The sequence below is a fragment of the Labeo rohita genome, chromosome 5 (genome assembly GCF_022985175.1).
Source record: "Labeo rohita strain BAU-BD-2019 chromosome 5, IGBB_LRoh.1.0, whole genome shotgun sequence".
NCBI lineage: Eukaryota > Metazoa > Chordata > Actinopteri > Cypriniformes > Cyprinidae > Labeo > Labeo rohita.
The window spans coordinates 3,572,715-3,592,168 of record NC_066873.1 but is presented as its reverse complement, the minus strand read 5'-3'; the positions used below and the strand labels follow the sequence as shown (position 1 = coordinate 3,592,168).

Here is a 19,454-nt window from a genome sequence, read left to right as displayed (position 1 = left end):
GATGCGGGAGGAAGAGATCCGCCATTTTAGAGCAGACACATACACAATCGAGCCACAAAACATTTAATGGTGTGTCAGATTTTCTAAAAGAACTTGGAATTAACAGAACTGTTAAGAACAAAACAAGAGAGAGAGAGAGAGAGAGAGAGGGGGCCTTTAAGGTTTGTTTAATCCACGGGGGCTGAAGATGTCTGCCGACAGGAGAGATGAGAAAGGTAAACGATGATATTTGTGCCTGTACTAGCCGAAGATTTGTTAAAAACAAATGGGCATCTGCGTTTTTATTGCCATTTGTTTAATACAGTATACGGTTTTGCTTATTAATTCTGTTTTCTGGTAAATGAATTTACGTTTTTCATAGACATACCCATTATGTCTAGAAAAGAGTTTGTTGAGGAAACATAACAGTTATGATTAGCTTAGCCGGATGCTAACTCAGAGGGCTTTGTTTATATTGAATGATTTTGGGAAAAATGTCGTTGTTTGTTAATAAGATGTTGTATGTTATCTGTCCAATTTGCTTTTAGGAAGTTACCCATCAAACATAGATGTGTTGTGTGTATATGTTACGTAGAAGACGTTATGTAACTGAAATATTTCTAAACTAACAATGGATGAATTTCTGCGAATGTAGCATTACAGCGTTTGCTCGTTTTGCTTGAATATGTTTACGAGAACAGTTTCATATTAAACATCGTTTTGACTGTGTCTCTTGCTGTATTTGTTTTATAGATATGAATTTTTAATGTGTATATATACCCATGAGTCTGTTAGTGTATATTGTATCTACTATATGGCATTATGTTTCATGTTGGTGTAAGTGACCTAAACACACCAATATACTTAAATGCAGTATTTAAAATAGTTTTACACCGTGTACATTTATTTCCAGATGGGGAACTGAATGTACTGGAAGACATTTTGACCGATGCTCCTGACCAGGATGATGAGCTCTACAACCCAGAGAGTGAACATGATATTAATGAGAAAAAAGGTACCTTAATGTGAAAAACACCATTTTAAAACATTGCCAGATTAAATATTGACAAATCAGTCACACTTGTAGTCATTTTGCAGGTCTTCAGAGACTGTAGCCAAAAATGTATTGTCTTAAAATAGACTCAGCTGAACAATAATATGGCATGCTTTCCATTGTAAAAAATTGAACGTTTTACATAATGACAACGTGTCTCACATTTACAAGATAAACAAATAGAGTAAATTGTCACTGTGTTCATACAAGAACACTGACAGTGTAAACTGAGAACTGGATTGCTAATGCTTTAATGTCTGTCTCTATGAAAGTGTTACCACATTAACTGATTGTTTACTTCATGCCTCAGGGTCCAAAAGGAAGCACGACCGAGCAGACAGCCAGGATGCAAAGCGTCTCAGAGCATCAGGACACTCTACCAGACAGCCATTAAAGAGAGCTGCCCCTTCTTCTGGGTCAAAAAAGACAAGCAGTCTCAGAGGAAGACATGCACCAGAAGACCTCTATGAAGACAGAAAGAACCATGCTGGAAGAGGGGGTGCATCGCGGGCTGATTTATCTAAAGGGTATGGTGAAAAAGGCCTGTCCCGCAGCAGAGACTCCCAGAGACGGATCAAACCCCTGCTGCCTGAGCTGACGGAGGTAAGAGAAGAACCCGTTTTTTGGCCATCAAGTTGATAAACAGAAAAGCATGAGGAAGAATGTGTTATCACTGTTTATCAGCATTGCTGCAACAAGTACTTCTCATGTGGATCTATGTTGCGCCAGATTCAGGTTCTGCCGTTGCTTGTTCAAAATATGTATCTGTTTTGTTACTGAACAAAAACAAAAGGGATGACGTATGATGCAAAACATTCAAGTTTGTCAGTGAAAATGTGCCCTTTTGTGCCTTTTTAAAAAATGACGTTATCTCTTCCGGAGTCAAAAACTACAAATTTGATCATTGTCTGAGGAATTTGAATGAATGAAGAAGATAAGGTTTGTTACGATAACATGAAAAACAAATTCCAAAGCAATATTCAAAAAATAGGTCAAATGAACACAATAAAACAAAGATACAAATTAAATAAAGCGTTTGTTTTTCAGGTGTGTCTAACAGTAGTCTGAAATACAACAGAAATTGAATATAAAATTAAACATTGAGGAAGAAATGAGATTAAATGCAATGCAGTGTGACAAATTATGAGATATTGAATTTACTGTCTAATCATTTTTTCTCCTTTTCATATGCTGCATGTTAGCAGCTTTGCTTGTTGGCTTTAAACTGTTGGCTGCTGTCTGTGAATCATTAGTATCTATAATTTGTTTTTCCTTTTTAACGTTTAGTTTTTTTAGTAAAGCAAATCTCTTAAGCTTTTGCATATAAATTGCGTTAAACTGTTATCACGATTGTAGCTAGTATTATGACACACGTCTCTGGTGAGCTATTAAATGGAGATTGACTGAGACTAGTGTTGTTAAGTGATTGATGAGACTGAGATGATACAGTTGAGGTCAAAAGTTTACGTACACTTTCCAGAATCTGCGAGATGTTAATTATTTCACCAAAATAAGAGGGATCATACAAAATGCATGTTATTTTTTTTTTTATTTAGTACTTATGTAAAAGGCATTTACATGTAGTCCACAAGAGAAAATAATAGTTGAATTTATAAAAATGACCCCATTCAAAAGCTTCAGAAGGAAGCGTGATACATTAAGAGCCAGGGGGTGAAAACTTTCTGAATTTGAATGTCAGAGTAAATTTAACTTATTTTGTTTTCTGGGAAACATGCAAGTATCTTCTGTAGCTTCCGAAGGGCAGTACTAAATGAAAAAATTATATTTAGGCAAAATAAGAAGAATGAACACATCTTCATTCTGTTCAAAAGTTTTCACCCCTGGCTCTTAATGAATCATTTTTCCTTCTGGAGCATCAGTGAGTGTTTGAACCTTCTGTAATAGTTTCATATGAGTCCCTCAGTTGTCCTCAGTGTGAAAAGATGAATCTCAAAATCATGCAGTCATTGTTGGAAAGGGTTCAAATACATACAAATGCTGAAAAACCAAAGAATTTGTGTGACCTGAAAGATTTTTCTGAAGAACATTGGGCAGTTTAACTGTTCAGGACAAACAAGGGTTTCATGAACAACTATCACTAAACAAAAAAACAGCTGTGGATCATTCAGGTAACAACACAGTATTAAGAATCTAGACCTCACCTGTACATGTTTGAGATTGACATGTATGCATGCCTGTTTTCAGAAGATGCGGAGGACTAGCGAGGACAGTACGGGCAGAACAAGTCGCTCCTCCAGAGAGGAAGAGGCTCATTCAGAAGAATATGCGACCGGCAGCTCCGTGGCTTCCTCTGAGGGCAACTGCTCGGATGTCGAAGAGGAAGGAGCCATGCAGGAGGAAGGGGAAGAGAAGGAAGCGGAGGAGGAGGAAGAGGACGAGGAGGAAGAAGAGGAGGAGGAAGGAGATGAAGAAGAGGAGGAGTATGAACTGGAGGAGGAGGAGGAGGACCCAAGAGAGGGAAATGAACAGAACGACTACGATACTCGCAGTGAGGCCAGTGATTCCCAGTCCGAGTCTGTGTCCTTCTCGGAGGGAGAGTCTGTGCATTCAGCCTCAGGCTCAGAGGCATCAGGTATGAGCTACTGAAGAGCGCAGTTGGGTGATTAGTGGAAAATGTCTTTCGTGTAGCATTTTCACAGTCATAATCCTCATGCTCACGTTGTTGATGTTCTCTGATAGGTTGCTAAAATACTCTGTTCCAAACCCTAGTGAGCTGCCTCATAGTCTGCTGTCTACATAGGAAGCTACCATTTGGAGACATTCTTTAAATATAATGTTTCAGGGTCTGTATAACTTAGGAATAGTTTTTTCACCTGCTTACAGGAGCACATTAAATGAATCATAGAATCATTTTATTTTATGATGCTATGATGGGTAACAGTTTACCATACTAAAGTAATAGATGGATGCTGATGAGATGTACTCTAAAAACAGTATGCATCATTTTGGTTAAAAAAATGTGCATGCACATATTAAACGATCTATAGCAGACCAAGCAATAGTGCCGATATCCGATATGTCTATTTTTCAACTCATTTTGGCGAAATATGTATTTCCTTTTGTTTGGAAACAACACCAAGATTCTCCTGTGTGGAAATTATAAACACATTTAATTTTGGTTAGTTTCTTTTTAGCTTATTTGTTAGAATTAAATAAACAGTAATGAAGTTTTTTTTTTTTATAATGACAGTACATTCAAGCTTTGAAAATAACTATAAATGAACTATATATCAATCGCTGAATGTATTTATTTATTAATTTATTTATTTAATTTTTTTCAGAAAAATGCAGTGGTAACTTTAACATTTTATTTTAAGACTGGATTTTGTCATTTACAGTGCTTTGTGGGAGTAAGCTCTTTTGCTCCATATTTTCTGTACAGCATTATGGGTAATGTAGTTTTCCACCATAAACTCAGTTGAATAAGTTGAATAAATATCAGGTTTCCAGTGTGAACAGATCATAGTTTTGAACTGACCTGCATGTACAAAAGAACAATACAGTGTTTCAACCTAACAAGTTGGAAAAACAACCCCGGCAACAGTGGAAAAAGTAGCCCAATTCTGCGGGAAAACTGTGGACTTGGCAATAGGGTTGTGCCAATGGACGATAGTAGAGATATCGCCTGTTACTGATGGCTTTGACAATGGCAAGACGATTATTATTATTATCTGTCAAAAATAGACAAGGCACAAGATCCGCTTCTGGGGTGCATCAGAAACTTGCCGCGATGTGACTGCAACACAAGCATTGACTAGAGTGGGTATGGTTGGTGTTTCGGGTGGGAAGCGGGCAATCTGTGATTGCTTACAGTTTCTGATGCTAGTGAAAGCATGCAATTGTTTTCTTATGTGAGCTGTTTTTCCAGTTTTGTTTTTACTTTCAAAATTGATCACGTTCAGCAGGGAGGGGAGAAGATGGAAAAGGAGGGCACGGTAACTCGTTTTGGGGGCACAGCTCGCGAATGCAAAAATTGAGCATATCGCCCAACACTACTTTAGAGTAAGCGATTGTGGATATATTTATTGTGATATGCTGCTGAAACCAGTGAAATTATGTGCAGGCAATATGAAAAATAAAGACAAGGGTGTGACAGAAGGAGGCAGAGTTTTGAAACTTTTATAATAAGCCCATTTTGCTTGTGTATAGAGTTGTCACTGTAATACGTATGAGTTCTGACACATTACTGTACTTACTGCACTGACTACCTTTCACAACTGTCTTGCTAACGTTAGGTATTTAAAATCTCTGAAGTGAATCCCATGAGCTCAGCATCATGACGAATGTTGATCTAGAGTGACGTAAAAGTTGCATGAATTCCAATATGACTTCACACTGTGGTGGCACTGCAAAACATCTGACCTGTATCAGATGTAGTGCATCGTGTATCGGAAGTGGCACAAATTGGAATTGAAAAGATCAGATTCCATGTGGTTTGTGCTGTTCACACTGTCATGACAAAAAGAGACAGATCTGAGTCACGTGAGCAAAAATTTTGGATTTGGGCTACATTTGCCTGCAATGTGAACAACGAAGATTAGAGAGTTTGTTGGAAAGTATTTTGGGATTTCATTTAGCATCTTTTCAGCAACCTTTACATCAGGAGAGCCTCTGTGATGCTTCCAAGTTCGCCTAGATTGGCAGTTCACTGGGTTTTGGTGTAGACCTGCAGATTAAAGACCATGCAAATGTTTTATTACATGTTCATAAGAACTATGCAACTTGCCTTACAACTGTATTCTTACCTGTGACTAGTTGATCTCACGTTGTTAGAAGTTTTCACTACGGGTCGCTACCTGGCTGTGTTCATCAAAGGACAGAAAAACTATTTGGCTAGAAATTGGCGCCCATAAGATCTCAAATAATCCTTGATATTCTAACGTAAGGGACGTGTTCTCCCATTTACTGTTCAGATGAGGAAAGCAAAGCCAAGAAGCACGCTAGAGGGATATCACCAATCGTTTTTGATAGAAGTGGAAGTTCAGCTTCAGAATCCTATACAGGTATTAAATAATAATCCCTTAACAATACTAATAAAACAATTTCAGATTAGGTTTTAGTCATTCAGCAGTGTAAGCTGACTTGCCTCTGCCCTGGTGGCTTTCAAAGAAAAACCTGAATTGAAAAATTAAATATATGGAAAAGCTAACATATAGTCAGCTGGTCAAAATAAACCATGACAACCAACTTGACTGTATGCTGTCCTGCTTATTACACGGCTAGTTAGAAATTAATAAATGAACATAGATTGACTGAAATTATGCAAGAGGAGAATAAAAGTTGATCAACTGAGACAGCGGTCTGTCCTGTAGTTTAAGTGTTTCAGATTTGCAGAGACGTGTGATAGTTCTTAGAGCAGTAAAACAAAAAAAAAAAAACTTAATTGTTATAATTGTAATGCAAGGGGAGAATTCAGATAAAATTGATCGTGCATGTCGATTGGCTGAAGTGTAGATTGACTGATCCTTGGCGGAGCAGGTCAGATTACAGATAGCTGAATCATAATTGCATTTATACACACCTGATGGCAACCTGAAATAGTGTAAATTTCCAACAACTACATTTTGTCTAATCTTATACCGTTATGTTAAGCTTGTGGGAGTGATCTTTGTTAAATGCAGTTGTACAGCATTCATGTTCTATAGGACCGGCCAGCAGCAGCGCACGTTTCTATCTGTATTTTGAATGTTAATGCGTAGTGTGTCTCTGACTTCTAGGGTCTGAAAAGAAACATGAAAAGCTGTCCTCTTCTGTCAGAGCTGTGAGGAAGGGTAAGAAAATCACACTCACATTCAGATGTTTGCACATTTAATTCCTTTGCCGTGTCAGTAGTCTACTGAAATTTGTTTTGAATTGTTTTCATTATCACTGTTATCAATTCACTGACTACCGTTAGTGCTTTTGTGACCTGTTTTCATCTTTTGTCTTTTTAAAGATCAAACCAGTAAGCTGAAGTATATCCTGAGGGAGGCCAGATTTTTTCTAATTAAGAGCAACAATCATGAAAATGTTTCCCTGGCTAAAGCAAAGGTATGCCACTATTTGAAGCGACTTTCTTGAATTTAATTTAGGCTTTGCTCAGATAACATGATGTGCGTGATCTCTCCGCAGGGTGTTTGGTCCACTTTGCCCGTCAACGAGAAAAAACTCAATGCCGCTTTTCGATCTGCTCGAAGTGTTGTGCTAATCTTTTCAGTTAGGGAGAGTGGAAAGTTTCAAGGTATGTCTCTACAAATATTGTCTTATATTTGCTATGATTTGCAACTGTAAACTCATTTAGTGTGGCTTTATGTTGGTGCACATAAGAATGTGTGTTTGTGTTGCAGGTTTTGCTCGGCTCTCGTCTGAATCTCATCATGGAGGTTCTCCCATCCACTGGGTCCTGCCCGCAGGCATGAACGCCAAGATGCTTGGAGGAGTCTTCAAGATTGACTGGATTTGCAGGTAAAAACAGTGTTTTTATTTATTTTTTATTTTTTTGTAGTCTACAATTATTGACCTACTGAGGTTTTTCGTTCTGTTCGAAGGCGGGAATTACCTTTCACAAAAACGGCTCACCTCTCCAACCCATGGAATGAGCACAAGCCTGTGAAGATTGGACGTGATGGACAGGTTAGTCGTTTTAATGTGAAAAACCCAATTTACCTAATTTTCTTTTTTAGGGATTAATTGTAACAAAAATACGCTACATACAATGAATCCAGGTTGTTGTTATATTTTAAGTATTTATATGCTTAAAGCCTTTTTTGGTTTTGACCTGTATATATTTTTCGAGTCAGATTAATTTATTTATTTTTTTACCTGCCCTGCTAGTTGCTATTTTTTTCATTGATCCCAAACAAAAATGCATTCCATTTTTATCAGTAATTGTAAAATTTATCAGATAAATATTTAAGGGTTTTTTTTTTTTTAGTTTTTTTTTTTTTTTTTTTTTTTTTTTGTATTTGTGTGTGGTTTGGTTAATATATCCTGGTGGGGACTTAAACCTGAAAATTAGGCATGTGACGATATCCTCGCAAAACATTTTGCAGTGTTTGCGTTAGAGCAGCACGATTAATCCTTGAAAGTTCAAGATCCCGATTCAAACACCCACGCGATCTTATTCCTGAATGACAATGATTTAGCTATGTCTGTTACGACTGTTTCATATTTTGTCGCTGCCCATGTTAATGAATCAGAGGGTCAGCCATCATCACGCTTCCGATGTGAGCCCGGTCATTCACTGATATGGGCGGTGACAAAACACGCTGCTCATGCTCCACTAATGCTTACGATTTGAAACAGGTGTTAAAGATATTGAAATCTGCATTCATACTGCTGCTGATCCAGAAAGAGCAACACAAACAGTCTTTTCAACCACATTATAATCATTATTTCTGTGTTACATTTAAATGACAGAAGTACTGGAATAAAAGTTTATAGTTTGGGTTTAAACACTTATTGTCTACAGTAGCGATCAAAATGTCAGTATGTTAACACTTGTATTGTAATGGTTTAAAAAAAAAAAGTATGTCATTGAGTCATTCATTCAGGAGATTCCAATAGTCAAGCAAGTCTGATACACAAGACACTGACTCCTTCACTGATTTAAAAAAAAAAAAAAAAAAAAAGCGGTCTGCCTCACATTTCCTGCTGGTGCAACACATCATCAAGGCAAGTGACAGGTTCATGGCCCAAAATGCTCTCTTATACTGATATTCTCTGTGTACTTGTATCTGCTTTCAATAGTGTCAGCCAAAAGCGTAATTTGTTTCAGAGCCTTTTTATGAAAGACAGTGGTTTCCTGTTGACGTCTGGCCTCTCATTCCATGCACTATTTAGCCTCGTAGACAAGCAGTCAGATAATCTTGTAAATTAATGTTAGTAAAGTAATTTTCTTTCTTTTCTCTGCTTGGCATGACCTCTTGGACCTCTGTGAATGGCGGGCTGCAGGAGATCGAACCAGACTGCGGGACACAGCTGTGCATGCTCTTCCCACCTGACGAGAGCATTGACTTGTATCAAGTCATTCACAAAATGCGCCACAAGAGGAGGATGCACTCAGAGCCTCGATCTCGGGGCAGACTACCCCACAGAGAGCCCGTCCCTCGGGACATGGGAAGGTTAGAAATGTTCTTTGGACTGATAGTGCGCACTTGTGTCCCTGTCACCTGACGCGAAGGGAGCAAGTGTGTGTTTTTGTTATTTTTTCCACCTTCGTCTCCATCGTCACTTGAGCGAGGGTCAGAGAAGAGCCACGAACCAGGCCGACCAGAGCAGACCGGACCGGCTGCGGCTTTTGTGGGGAAAGTCACAGCATAAATCATCCGTGCTATTGTTAATTTTGACGGTTAATGGGAGTTGAAATGGTGTAACGATTGACCTGATAATGCCTCTGTTAACTGTTAACAACTTAAGCCTCAGAATGGTCTAGTTAACTCTGTAGTTGTAGCACTGAGGTTTGTTTCTTTCTGTAGATGAGACTGTGTTTAAATTTGTTCCCAAAGCCTTTTCTTGCAGGAGTGTCCATGGGGGATAGAGCCAGTCAAATTTGGGACTCTTTTAAAAGGAGCCTTAATAATTAAACAGAAGATGGCACGTCGATTTGAGGGGCAGAAAGCAGTCGTTGTTTAAAAAAAAGAAAGAAAGCGTTCAAGAGGAGCGTATTTTGGGACTTCTTTGCAGAGAAAAAAGCTCCGGTGTGTGCTTACGAATATAGATAGTTGAAGTGTGCGGGGTGTAGCGTCAAACGGTGAAGGAAAGAATGAAAACAGAGAGGGAGAGACAGGGAGGAAGGGAAAAAAAGAGAGCATGTTCTTCTGCAAAGCTGCCGGAAGTGGGTAGTCGTCCCGTTTGCAGTGCTTATGGACTCAAATCGCAGAGCGCTGCTTTACATGAACTCTGTTCCATACCACAGTGCTCAAAATATGGCCCAAAAAAAGGACTTAAACGCATCCTTACTTTCTCCAGACAAACATTATGAGGAAGTTTGTTGGTTTGCGTTGTCTGGCCCCCCCAGCCCCGACTGACGGACTCCAGTTCGGATGCGTTACGCGTGTACGCACCCCTCCCCTTTCCCCACCCTCTTTGTTGCGAAAAGCCCCTTCCTCTCAATCGTTGGGATGTTCCAGCTGGTGGTAGGTAGGCGGTTTGGTTTCCCTCCGCTGGACTAAAGATGGTGTAAAATGATGCCTCCACCCTTCCCTTCTTCTGTGTTTCTCTGAGCCCTCCATGGACTGAGTACCCCAAGAGAAGGGTTATTTCCAGATGTCTGGATCTTCTCTTGGTCTTTTTGGTTTGCTTTGCAATGGACTGCACCACTCCTTATCACTCCCCCTTCTTCTGCTTTACCAAGCCCTCCCATTTAAAATGTGTTAAAGCATAAGATGGACTTTTAAATGAACTTTTACTCTTTAAAGTATTTGCCAACGTTAACAGTCACAAAACTACAAGAATGCGGTATGTCACACTCTCAACCAGATTTTATTGTTCTCCACTGTAGATACTGTTTTTTTTTTGTTTGTTTTTTTTTTTGACATATTGGGTTACCATATGTTAGAATGACATTTTCACTAAGGGCACCCATTTATTGAGTATGTGTTCGAGTAGTTTAGGAAAAAAATCTTACGAGACTCATTGCACAGTTGGTGGCATGTGGGTTTTTTGGCTTTAGGACACAACAAACACTAGGCAATTCTGAGCAGGGCTCTACGGTAACATTGAGGTAAAGCTCAGGATTACTTTTTAAGGGCTAACATTAATGTTAACACATACCTGGCATTTAAAAAAAAAAGGTTTATTAGCAAACTTCCCTAATGTATTTGTCAAACAATAGGCAGTTTTAACAACTGATCCCAAAATATATTTGTAACATTTAATTTATAGTTGTTAACTTGTGTATATAACAGTGAAACATTCAAATGTATTAATCAGATTTTGCTGAAATTCATAAATATCTGGAAACACAATTTTATGAACTTGACAGGCAATCGTAAAAATGCAAAACTCATGAGATCCTGAAGAAATAACAGAATGTCATGCACACCAGAAGTGTGAATCAATTTCCCAATAATAGTAGATGCATTGAGAAATTTATTAAGTTGTGATTTCACGTTTATGGGTGTCCAAATAAGTTTGTACATTTGACCACAGTGAAATGCTCACGCTGTAGAGCTCTGCTGAGGGTTGAGCATTAAAAGAACCACATTACTGTGGCTTGAGTATTAAAGAAATGTTCTGGATTCAAGTTAAGCTCTTGCAGCAGCATTTGTGGCATTGTGTTGATTACCACAGATAATAATTTGATACTTCTTTTTTTGAATATGCTTGCATGTATCAAAAAGTTATCTGCTTTTAATGTTGAATAAGACAGACGAGTTAGTATTTCCATCACACTCTTGTTCCTTTACTCTTGAAGCTGTATATTTATTATATATACTTGATGTTTGTCTAGGCACTAGACTGTAGCCATAACTTTTAAAATCAGACATATCTTTTGATGTGTTATTTAAAAACAGTGCACTGGAATGTAACAGTGCAGGGGTCTTAAGATGCATTTTTAACTCTAAAAATTAACACTTCACTGAGATGCTGAAAACACGGCATGATGCGCAATGTTTTTCTGAATGTGTATGGCTGTGGAGATAAACCGAAAAACTTTCAAATAGGGTTTTGCCACCAAAATCACACTGTTTTATGGCACTATTGTTACAGATATAAAAAGTTAAGCAATTAAAAAAAATCTATATAAACCAACTAGACCATTGTTGCACAGCTAGTTGGTCATCAGGTTTGTCCCAAATCAGTATTATGCCACAAATGCTGTCAGTAGATAGTTTTATTGCTTATATTCAACCCAGAATATTCTTTTATGCAGGACAATAAGATCTTACCATGCAAAGATAGTACATTAGGTTTGTGCGAATGCACGACACTTGCTTACAGCCGTGTTTTACTTGGTGTCATGCAGTTTAGCATTCATTAGGTTGCTCACCAATTACTGCTATACAGTTCACTAGTGTTTTACTATTAACTGACATACTAGATTGTACAGAGAGAAAGAAATCTGGAAAAACAATGTAATCTTGTACCCACACACTGATAACTGAAGGTCATGTTGTTGTTTGTATGGTTCATTTCTGTCTGTTTTTTCAAATCAGTGCCATCTTTCACATTAATGTACCTGGTTTACGTAGGCGTCGTCCAGAGGAATATGACATGCACAACCGGAAGCGGCCCAGGATTGATTACACGCCAGAATTCCCCCAGAGACCAGGTCAATATCCGCAACATGTAGATCTCTCTGTTTCTTCTCTCTCGCTCTTCAGTGATCTGCCTTCTGAAAGAACGGCACAGTAATGTGCCACACAGAGTTTTTCTTCTCCTTTTGTTATGGCTCTTTATCGTGACTTGTGTTTTAAGGATGGCACCTTAGGTGACAGTTGTTTTTCTGCATAGTAAGTATGAAATCTGAACAGCACCTGATCTTGAGTTTTTAAATGTTTGCTTTTTTGCCAAGATGGTTGTAGCACTTGTTTGGGTTTTTAAATGAGATTGTTATTTTGGGACTGTTGGTTTTATTGTTTGTACTGTGCTTTTCTGTAATTGGTGAAATTTGTCTTGTTTTTGCTGTCTGTTTAGGTTTTATGCAAGACCCTCGCAATCCACCGGTGGACAGGTTGGTATTGTTGCCTTTCCCTCTGTATCCTCCATTTGTTAATGGGAGTTGTATTATAACTTATTGTCTTTTCACAGGCGCTTCTCTGGTGTTAGGAGAGATGTGTTTCTCAACGGAGTAAGTTTTCATTTTCTTTAGTTTGAAATCAACTTGAAATGCCATTCACAACCCATTTTCACAACCCCAGGTTCACACTGCAGGCGTTATATATTGGGAATTTGGCTGTATTAAAATACAGTATGAGAGCACAGGGAGTAGGAGAGAAACAAAAGGGTGAATAGGGCTGACACTAGCAAATCATTGCAAATATGATGCAGTGATTTGATGAATATGCTAATTGACATATGACATGCAGGCTTTAGCTACTTTCTTTTGAAAATACTTGGCAACCCTTTGCACCATGTGGAATTGTGCACAGTAATGCAGTAACAACATTCTTACAAGGTGTATAAAGTGCTTGAAGTACTTCAATTTGATTTTAAAATTCAAGGCCTGGAAAACCGTTGAAAATAACAATATTCCTGAAGAGTTATTTGAAAAGTGCTTGAATTATTGAAAGACAATTATGATATTATTTTATAGTATCTATAAAAGTTGTTTAATTTTTTTTAATATAAATCTGTTTTCATGCAAAATTCACGCAATTTAAAAAAAAAAAAAAAAAATGTCTGTTAATAAAAAAAAAAAAACGTAAAAACAAAATAGCAAGCTAAGCCAGTAGTAGTACTGACAGTGACGTGTAAACATGGCTGAAAAGAGGAATAGGTGAACTGAATCAATTGAGTGAGCCATTTACGCTGGAACCACTCCAATTGGTTCAAACTTGTGACTTTGATCGTTCATTTAAAGCGATTTACTAGGGAAAAAAACAGATCAAATTAAAAGATCCAATCATTTTTGAATTTCGACTTTGCTTGTAATGATTTTAAAAAGCATGTAGTGATGAGTCAAACTGAGTTTTTCGAAACTCCAAATCAGTTAAACCATTGCGTCGGAAAATGATTCAATGATTTGAAGTGCTCCAGTTGGATTGCGTATCATTTGATTCAGAACGAGACTTCATATCTTGAATCATTTGATTCAGATTGAAATTTTAGAGTGGATTTGTGAATCATTTGATTCAGATAATGGATCATTTGATTTAGATCAGGACTTCAAAGTGGGTATTTGAATCATTGGATTTAGATAGGAACTTCACATTAATGTGAATGATTTGATTTAGATCGGAACATCAGAGCGGGTTCGCAAATCATTTGATTCAGATCACGTATCATTTGATTTAGATAAGAACTTCGCATTAATGTGAATGATTTGATTCAGATTGGAGTTTCAGAGTGGGTTCACAAATCATTTGATTCAGATCAGGATTTCAGAGTGGTTTTACAAATTTTTTTTTTTTTTTTTTTTTTTTTTTTTTTGTTAAACTGTAGAAAGCATGAAAGTATTAAGGCAGTACAGTAAAAAAAAGAAAAGAAAAAAAAAGAAAGAAACAAATACAAATCTCTTCAGAAAATTAACTGGTTTTAATTTGAAAGAGAAGACATTGTTTGATAAGTGTAATCTCTGATTGAACTGCTTGAAAATCAAAATCTAGTGCTTAAAGTCTTTGAGAGTTTTATTTTATAGTATCTGAACGAACCTTGTTTAAAAGCAAACAATGTTAATTTTACTTTGATTTCATGTTGACTTGAATTTCTAATTAGCTGAACGTTCAGTTCTATAAAAATGACGTCATAAATGTGTTTTTTTTAAACATTATTAACATTAAATTATTTTCTTATTTCTAGTCCTACAATGACTACATGAGAGAATTCCACCACAACATTGGGCCTCCACCACCATGGCAAGGAATGGTAAGACTCAACACATTCTCTGAGTTTTCTCTATCTGTTGTACTCATTATCCATGTGTTTAAATCCCAACACTGTGTTTTATCTGAAGGCCCCGTACCCTGGAATGGAGCATCCTCCTCAGCACCCGTACTACCAGCATCATCCTCCTCCACCCCAGGCCCACCCTCCATACTCTGGACACCATCCCATGCCCCATGATGCACGCTTCAGAGAAAAGAGGGTTGTTCGCTCTTTCGCTTCCAGTTTGGTAATGTTTAGTTATTTAAAATGGTTAAAATACTACCATAGCGTTGATCAACTAAAGATCTGCCCTGAAAACTGCATTTTGATTTTTGGATTACTCATTCGAACTTAAAACCTTTGGCAGCATGACTACGACATGCGTGTGGATGATTTCCTGAGACGAACGCAGGCGGTGGTGAGTGGACGTAGGAGCCGACCACGTGAGCGAGACAGACAGAGAGAGCGCGACCGGCCACGGGACGGACGTCGTGACAGAGAACGAGAGCGCGGCAGAGAACGGGACCGTGAAAGAGAGCGGATTCGAGACCGTGAGAGGGAGAAGGAGAGGGGCAGATACCGGAGATAGGGGAAAATGGTTTTAAACCAGTTTATTTTTTCCCTTGTGTGGTTTTTTTTTTTTTTTTTTTTTTTTTTTTTTCCTCTCCCTTTTCGTTTTGTAGATAGCTAAATTTCATTTATGTTTTTTTTTGTTTTGTTTTGTTTTGTTTTTTTAAATACAGTTAAAGTTCATCAGAAAGCTGAACTGAATCTTTCTGGGCATTTTAAAACAAATGTTTTCTCAATCTCATGCCATTGTTAGCATCATGCATGCAGTGCATTAAAACTTAACTGTGAAAACCAAAAAGCATTTTTACCCTCAATTTTCTTTTTTTATTTTCTATTTTTAATCATTGGTTCTGTAGTTGGTCCAACATTGTTGAGAAGGAGCTGCTCCCTGTGTATGCTTTTTTTTTTTCTCTCCTTACCACTTTCAGATTGTGAGCCAGACTGTCCGTTCCTTACATGGCTGTTGCCGTTTTTAGGTGTTTGCTAACTCAGCGCTTGTCTTTGTGATTTCTGTTGTACATTTAAATAAGGTCATAGGTGCCAGTATTCCAAGGCACTGCTCAATATGACTGTTGTATCAAGTATGTTTCTTTAGCTTTGTCTGAAGGCAGGCTTGTTTTCTAGTGTTCTGATCGGGAAGTGGGAAAATACTCCCACACTTGATTCTTGTTCAGTGAAAGGAGAAATGTCATGAAGGTTTGTAAATTGACTTAAGCCATTTGTTGTTGAAGTCTGTTGGATACTATATGGATACATTTTGTACAAAACAAAAAATAAAAAGAAAATGAATTGCTTTTGTTTTGTTTATATGAATGATTCATTCACTGAAAATAAAAATACATCTCTATTAATACATAAAATACATAATACATTTGTTCAGGAGAGTGAATCGGCCTTTAGGCCTAGCTTCTAAGAAATGTTTTAATTTTTCTAAACATTATGAAAAGTTAATATTTTAAAGTTAGTAAAAAATTGCTTGCTTTTCAAATACCCGCTGTACTCTAACTCTGCAACAAAAAAGTATGTCTGTTTAGACCAGGGCTTCTCAACTCCAGTCCTTGAGGCCCACTGCTCTGCACATTTTGTATGTCTCCCTCATTTAATACACCTGATTCAGATCATCAGCTCATTAGGAGAAAGAACTGGATTGAATGTGTCAGATTCAGAAATATACAAAATGTGCAGAACAGTGGGCCCTGAGGACTGGAGTTGAGAACCACTGGTTTAGACCCTAATGTGGCACTAAGCCAGGGATCTCCAACCCTGCTTCTGGAGAGTTACTGTTCTACAGATTTCAGCTCCAACCCCACTCAAACACACCTGAACCAGCTAATCAAGGTGTTCAGTGCTATGTGTTAATTACAGACAGGTGTGTTGGAGCAGGTTTGGAACTGCGGTCTGCAGGACCGTAGCTCTCCAGGAGCAGGGTTAAAGATCTCTCCGCTAAGCTCTTTACCACATCTGATCAAATCTGTGCTTATGCATGTTTTATAAATGAGGCCCCAGATGACTTTGATACCTTTTCTACTGATAAAGTGTTCATTTTCAGCAATCAGCTCTCTCCACCACACACTGACAGTTTTCGAGATACATAAGTTAATCATTGGGGTGCATCAAGGTTCAGTACTTAGTCCCCCTGCTCTTTTCGATCTTCACAACCTGCAATCATAAATGCATATGACTTTTCGGTCACTGCTGTGCAGATGATATGCATCTTGACCGGTTAATCAAACCTGCCGACTCTGCCTTAATTTGTTTCTCAGCCTTACAAATATCTCATAGTAGGGACCTTCAACCTTGCAAATACATCACTTAACACCAAGAAAGGTACCTTATTACCCATGTCTCAGCAACCACTCGGCAATGCATTCCCAGGCTTTTTAGCATCATACAAATCAGACTATTTTGTTAATATGCTACTCAGCTGCACTACTGCAAAGCTCTATTGCAGGGGTGGCAAACTCTGGTCCTGGAGAGCTGCAGCCCTACTGAAAACTCACTTGCCTGTAGCTTCCTAGTAACCCCTCAGACCTAGCTTGTTCAGGTGTGTTTGATTAGGGTTGAAGCAAGACTCTGCAGGGCAGTGGCTCTCCAGGACCAACGTTCGCCACCCCTGTTCTATTGAATGGCCTTCCAACAAGCAGATGATCCAGAACGCTGTATGTTGGGAATTCAATTACAAAAAAGAACCCATGTTTCAACCCTCTTGGTCTTAACCCAACTGTAGCCTCCTGAATCAAATTCAAGGCTTCGGTATTGGCCTTTAGGATGGGCACTGGAATTGCACCCCTACCTCAGTACACAAATTTAGTTAGTGAACAAGCAACACCTAAGGTAAGTTAAGCTTCTGTGTCAGGAACTCCCCTCACATGAAAAGGTTTGGTCAGTAAGATGTCAAACTTCTCTCAACTTCTCCAGCAGGTCTTCTCAGGCAAAGACTGCATGGTACATGACCTGATTCTATACTTTGAATATATTAATCATCTTTATCATCACTGAAAATTTAATGATGCTGTCACTGAGTAGGTTGTGAGTTTTATTTATTAATGTTCTCTAGATGTTTCTATGTAAGTTATTTATTGAATCTCTGCATTGGTTATGATGGGTTTTGCATTCTTGGTTCTGCACTATACCAGTCTGCTACAATGATTGTATTACTGCTGTCACTGCACCAATTTGCATATGAACCTCATGCTTAAACCTACCCTCACTTGTGGACAACACTTCTCCACTTGGAGAAGCAATTCACCCCTACCCAAAGAGGACAATACACCTTTTATCAGCTGATATCTATGCCCTCAGATTTAAGGTCATAACCCTCATCCTCATCTCTTGACACTTTTCCAGAAACCACACTAACTTACCACAATTACTTTAGGTCACAGGTCAATGAGGTCATCAGGACAACATTGTCTCCAAATAGAATCAGTGCCACCCTAAGACCCCTTGGAACTCCTATGTTCCTTGGCTATGCCTTAAGATCCTGTGAATACCACAAACAGAATTGGTGTCAAGGAACAGTCTTGGTGGAGTCCAACACTCGCTAGGACCTTGACGTCATGCCAAGGATGCGGACATGGTTCTTGCACCAGTTATAGAAATTGGACTCCACTAAAGCAGATCCGGTACCCTGTACTCCTGTACTGCACCCTAAAAGACACCTGAAGGAACGTGATTGTAAGCCCTATCCAAGCCCACAAAACACATGTACACTGGATAAGGCAAGGCTGGGCAACTTCAGTCTTGGAGAGCCACTGTCCTGCAGAATTTAACTCCAACTCTAATCAAACACACCTGAACAATCTAATCATTGTCTTCAAGGTCACTAGAAAACTACAGGACAGTGGCCCTCCAGGACTGAAGTTACCCAGCCCTGGGATAAGGAAACTCCCATGCCTCTCCAGCAGAGATCCTCAAATCTGGCTTGCACGATCCACTTTCCTGCAGAGCTTAGCTCTAACCCTAATCAAACACACCTGAGCATGCAAATCAATGTCTTCAGGATCATTTGAAAATCACAGGTTGGAGAGTTTGATTGGGGTTGGAGCTAAACCATAGGTGTCCAATCCTGCTCCTGGAGGCCCGGTGTCGTGTAGAGTTTAGCTCCAACCCAAATTTAAACACACCTGAACAAGCTAATCATGCTCTTACTAGGCAAACTCGAAACTTCCAGGCAAGAAGGTGGATCTCAGGAGCCAAATTTGAGAATCCCTGTTCTCCAAGATCACTTGCTAGGATAAAACGCTGGTCCACTGTTCCACATCCGGGAACATACCCTCCGGACATTTATCCCAGGCCTGCTTCCAGGAGAGAACCCTATTACAAGCAGGGTCTCACTCCCTTTCTAATGGTTAGAGCAGGGGTGTCAAACTCAGTTGCTGGAGGGCCACAGCCCTGCAGTTTAGCTTTAACCCTGATTAAACACACCTGGTCCAGCTAATCAAGTCCTTCAGGCTTATTTGAAAACTACATGGTTTTTGTGTTGGAGCACGGTCATAACTAAACTGCAGGAACTGAGTTTGACACCACTGGGTTAGAGAGTCAGACTTGTAACCCAGAGGCCACAGGTTCAGTACGCTCACTTCCACCAACAGTACCACAACTGAGGTGAGAGGCACTGAACCCCCAAATGCTCCCCGGGCACCCCACTGCTCTGGGTGTGTGTGCACTTGGATGGGTTAAACACAGAGCACAAATTCTAAGTATGGAACATCATACTTTCCATGTCATATAATTTCCCTACCTAGTCAATACCGTTTGAGGGGAAAAATGTAAAATGACAAAAAACACATGAATTGGAGTTATGAAAAGGACTATTATA

At 38.8% G+C, this 19,454-nt stretch overlaps 1 protein-coding gene across 3 annotated transcripts; it reads left to right on the top strand.

Annotated features, from left to right (window-relative positions):
- Positions 1-15,926, top strand: ythdc1 (YTH N6-methyladenosine RNA binding protein C1). Of its 3 annotated transcripts, none has more exons than XM_051109360.1 (17): positions 1-215; positions 893-994; positions 1,344-1,636; positions 3,242-3,626; positions 5,968-6,057; positions 6,772-6,825; positions 6,990-7,084; positions 7,166-7,274; positions 7,381-7,498; positions 7,582-7,666; positions 8,987-9,156; positions 12,229-12,308; positions 12,674-12,710; positions 12,788-12,827; positions 14,498-14,563; positions 14,652-14,810; positions 14,931-15,926. In XM_051109360.1, the coding sequence occupies exons 1-17, from the start codon at positions 188-190 to the stop codon at positions 15,150-15,152; spliced, it is 2,133 nt and encodes a 710-aa protein (XP_050965317.1). In that variant the 5' UTR covers positions 1-187; the 3' UTR covers positions 15,153-15,926. The 3 variants fall into 3 exon arrangements, with proteins under 3 accessions (XP_050965317.1, XP_050965316.1, XP_050965318.1); XM_051109359.1 differs by having other exon boundaries at positions 3,239-3,626; XM_051109361.1 differs by lacking the exon at positions 5,968-6,057 and having other exon boundaries at positions 3,239-3,626.
- Positions 15,927-19,454: the final 3,528 nt, after the last annotated feature.